Source organism: Convolutriloba macropyga, chromosome 12 (assembly GCF_964194025.1).
Source record: "Convolutriloba macropyga chromosome 12, txConMacr16.3, whole genome shotgun sequence".
NCBI classification, from domain to species: Eukaryota; Metazoa; Xenacoelomorpha; order Acoela; family Convolutidae; genus Convolutriloba; species Convolutriloba macropyga.
In genome coordinates, this window is record NC_134479.1 from 10,789,246 (window position 1) to 10,793,533 (window position 4,288).

General features: G+C 36.5%; 1 protein-coding gene across 1 annotated transcript; it reads left to right on the top strand.

Moving 5' to 3' along the window:
* The first annotated feature begins 755 nt into the window (after nucleotides 1-755).
* LOC142350833 (uncharacterized) lies at nucleotides 756-2,866 on the top strand. The gene is made up of 2 exons (XM_075402794.1): nucleotides 756-895; nucleotides 2,296-2,866. Exons 1-2 carry the CDS (start codon nucleotides 841-843, stop codon nucleotides 2,700-2,702), a joined length of 462 nt encoding a protein of 153 aa, XP_075258909.1. The 5' UTR covers nucleotides 756-840; the 3' UTR covers nucleotides 2,703-2,866.
* Nucleotides 2,867-4,288: the final 1,422 nt, after the last annotated feature.

Below are 4,288 nucleotides of genomic sequence, written 5' to 3' on the forward strand. Positions count from 1 at the left end.
ATTTTAATTTCTATTAACGAAAAAATTGGTCTAACGTCATGCAGAGCACTCTGTGAGCCAACGAAAAAATCAAGAAGTGCTAATATGCCAATTAACGGTCTAGCAATTAGCCCGTAGATTTATCCAGCCAACAACGTGGCAAATAATGGTAAAATAAACAAATAAATTTTCATAAAAAATTCAGTAGATATCAGTGCAGCAAAATTTGGCTCTATATATGCCTTTAGTAAAACCCCCACCGTACTTTATTAAAGAATACAATACGTATACAAAAAAATTTTTGCTATGAAATGAGCATTGAACACCTTCGACTTTTTTTCAGCCATTATTTTCAAATAAGCGGACTGACCTCATTATTTCTGCTTACAGATGCATATGTTAAAACTAATTAAAACTGATAAGACCATTTCTGTTCCAGAAAAAATAATTATAAAGCCACGCTAAGCTCTGTGTGAGCTAATGAAAAATTCAAGAAGTTCTTATATGCTAATAAATGATCTTACAATTATCACAGAGATTTATCTAGATACGTGGCAAATGATGGTATATAAACAAAGACATTTCCGTAATATATTTGCTAAACGTCAGCGCAGCAAAAATTGGCTCAATTTGTGCTCTTATTAAATCCGCCCTCATTATTTTATTAAACAAAAGTGAAACTTCTCGCTGTGCTAACTTTCCAAAGTTGACAAAAATTACCTGTTGAAAAACGTTTACTGAGAGGCTTGTGTCATTATTCAACTGTCAAACTTAGCAGAGGATGGTTTAAATTCATTTTACGGAAACCTTTCATCAAAATCAGTTAATACAATACGCAAACTTAAAAAATAAAAAGTGAAAATGAAACTAGTTGTGTTGATAGCTGCTTTGATAGTGAAGTTGGCTCTTTCTGAAGGTATGTGTCTCTTTTTACTACGGAAACTTTCAAGTTTATGAATCTGACATTAGAAGCGGTCGGTCAAGCTAGAGTGCAAAATCGAGGATATAGATCTCGCTTGGATATTGCGCGGTACCTTATGTTAAAATTTTGGGTCGCACCCGAAAAAAGAAACAAAAACATACTGTTCAACACCATCAAAAATGGTTGCACTTTGGTTCAAATATTCATCATAGAAATTGGCCCCTTCAAATACTTTTTATTGATGTTTTTCACTTTCGAAGCATACTAAATCATGATTTAATGAAAAAAAACCTAAGTAATTGAATTCGCGACGCAGCAAATCATTATTTGATTTCGATTTTTTTCACCGACTAATAGGATTAGTAACTAAGATCCAAGTCCCCCCCCCCCCCCCCCCCCCCGCAATTAATTGTTCACATACGCGTACTTTTCAAACAATTATTTGGCAATTAGAAGTCACGTTTTCGTTTCTGTCATCCTTTTTTTTTTTACTGTAGTGGACTTTCCAAAACTGAATCTTTTTCTTAGTTCTCAGTTAATTTTAGAGATTTAGAGGTGAAGCCGACCAGTTAATGCACAGTATCTTCGGTTTCAGAAAAACTTAACTCGATATAGGAAATAGACGTTTAGTAGAAATGCCCCCCCCCCCCGCGGAAATCAACCCCCCCCCCCCAACTTGGGTTCTTAAGAGCTGCGCGTTTGGCCACGCCTCGCGGTTCATGGGATTTAATATGAAACTATCATAGCCGAACAAATTATCACGACCGGACTTCAATTTTAAAAGTTTTTTTACTGTTTATGATTAGGTGGTTTTTTCCATGGGGGTTTATTTCCTATCTCTTTTATTTCAATAAAAAAAGTTGATTGCAAGCATTGCTGTGAATCTTTTGTAATTTAATCACCCTTTGCAAATTTATTATCCTAAATCTAATAATATCTAAAACTCAAAAAGATACCGATTGTTTGACCTGCGAAGATTTGCTGCTGACCAATAAGTTGCTATATAAGTAGCTGTATGAACTTTTAAATAGCACTATACAGAAATTCGAGGCTGTGCTCATGTGATGATTTATGAATTTTCATTTGATCACCAGAACTTTGCTTCGTACTAACAAAAAAGTTGAATGACTGGATCGTTTTCGACCAGAAGTCATTTTGGTCTGAGTCGGTCTGATTAGTCTTTAGATTTTAGTCCAGCCCGGTTTGATTGGAGCTCACTTTGTCTGTGACCTCAACCTGGATGCTGCTTAATTCGCTGATAAATCTTGAATTTCCATAATATTAACCACAATAATTTGACGACTTTATCAACTTTGCCGCTCAGGTGTTATATGGGTTTCACAGAAATTTCCAATTTAGAAAAAGTATTTTTCTAACTGCTAATTGTTTTTTAGCCAGACACTCCCATCATCAGAAGCGACGATTTCCAGCATTTGCCAGGGAAGAGCCAAAGGTGGTACCTAGGTACTTTGAGAGAATATATGGAAGACAGGACGATGACAGCGAAGACGATAATAATGCCGATGACAGGAAAAGAGAAAAGGCGATGGATGGAAGTGGAAACGCAGGTGGAAGTGGAGGCGGAAAGATGGATGGAAGTGGAGGCGGAAAGATGGGTGGAAGTGGAAGCGAGAAACCAATGAGAGGATCGGAACCAAGTGGATCTGGCGACGGTGGTTCCAAGGAACAACAAGAGTCAATGGCTGGAAACAAGAGAACATTCAAACGCCGACACCACACTCTAGCTAAGAAGCGACATGCATCCAAAAAATATGCCAGGCGAATGATGCGACATCACTAAGCAGTAACGGAGAAAATAAGCGGGAGCGTCTCTATTATCTGTAATGTATATAGGAGATAAACCAATTCACTTGTTTGTGTGATAAACTGTTATAGATTTTGTCTAAAATATTTGAAAGTTTCATAATAATACCCTAGTCGAGACCTGGAATTATTAAGAGACCGTCCTCGACAGATTTAAGGTATGAAAAGACTGTCTTCAACAGATATTGGGTATGAAAAAAATTTGTCTGGACCTATTGTGATGTCCTGGACTTTGACTGAAGCTAAAACAACCGTCCTAGAATTTGGCTGGAACTAAAACATACGTCCTGGAATTTGGCTGGACAATAAAGGTGTGCTGGAATTTGGCTGGAGAATAAAGGTGTACTGGAATTTGGCTGGACAATAAAGGTGTACTGGAATTTGGCTGGACAATAAAAGTGTTCTAGAGTTTGGCTGGACAATAAAACATGTCCTAGAATTACGCTCGCGACCGTTATAATGACTTGATTCCAATTTCCTTCAAAGTTAAGGACTTGTAGCGCGATTGGTTCAGCATTGGGTGAGATTGGAGAAGGTGACGAGATCGAACCCAGATGTGTCGGAACTTTTTTGGTTTGCCTCAATTTTGCATATAAAAAGAATTTGGCTGTACTTATGGAAAGAATTAGCCTCGATTTTAACTAAGGTCCTGGACCGTGTAATTTAATTCAATATTTACCCCCTACCTGGAGTTAATAGGTCTTTTCATAAATTCCAGGTCTCGACTAGGGTAATAATATTCACCAGAAGTTTCACATTGTGTTAATATTTATGTATCGCAAAGTTAAAAAGCATGCTTGTCTTAATGTTTGCTCATAAAGCGAAGTTGTTACAATCTGTATATTCTCACTACAAAATCAAAGCTAAATTTCTACGATCTACGTGTTACTTTTCAAACTTGTCTCTCAAACTTACAGCCACAATTAAGATTATGAAATAAATCAAACACAAAAAATTCAATAGTTCCAGAGAAGAATTGATACTGCAGCTACCAGTTGTTTCGACCCTCCAAAACTATTTGATAGCTAGGAGATTAATACCAGGCTGACTTACTTTTCTAAATTATTTTGGCTGACTGTTATCTTTTACGCAGATAATAAATTATATCGGGGATATTTTCTGATAGCGCCCCCAGGCTTAGTTTTTTTTCCACCCCAATTTATACATGCTTAAACATACTGTTAGACTGTTAAAGTTGAGTAAGTTTATACATAAACATATATGAACAAAATGCATTATTAAAGCCAACACAGCTGTGGTTTCAAAGTTTTACGCATTGCAACAAAAATGTGTTTCATATAAAGTAAGCATCATTAAACTTTCTGTATAACATTATTTTTGCTGTTATCGGCCACAATAAGTGCTCCATTTTTGAAAATTTTTAGGAAACTCTTCTAAAAGTGCCTTTAATCTGCCTAGATACTCAAGTTTTAAGAACTCGAAATATTTCTCTTACAATTTGCGACAACTTAGATGTTTTATGGGGGGGGGGGGGTGCTAAAATAGCGGCTATATATGGCAGGGGGGGTGCTAGCACAAAAGACCCTTTATCGATTACATTAA

What these genes read in the sequence shown, in the direction of transcription:
- LOC142350833 (XM_075402794.1), top strand. Translation starts at nt 841, where the DNA reads ATGAAACTAGTTGTGTTGATAGCTGCTTTGATAGTGAAGTTGGCTCTT. An exon ending in GAAGTTGGCTCTTTCTGAAG is followed by an intron (nt 896 to 2,295) that starts GTATGTGTCTCT and finishes ATTGTTTTTTAG; the next exon opens with CCAGACACTCCCATCATCAG.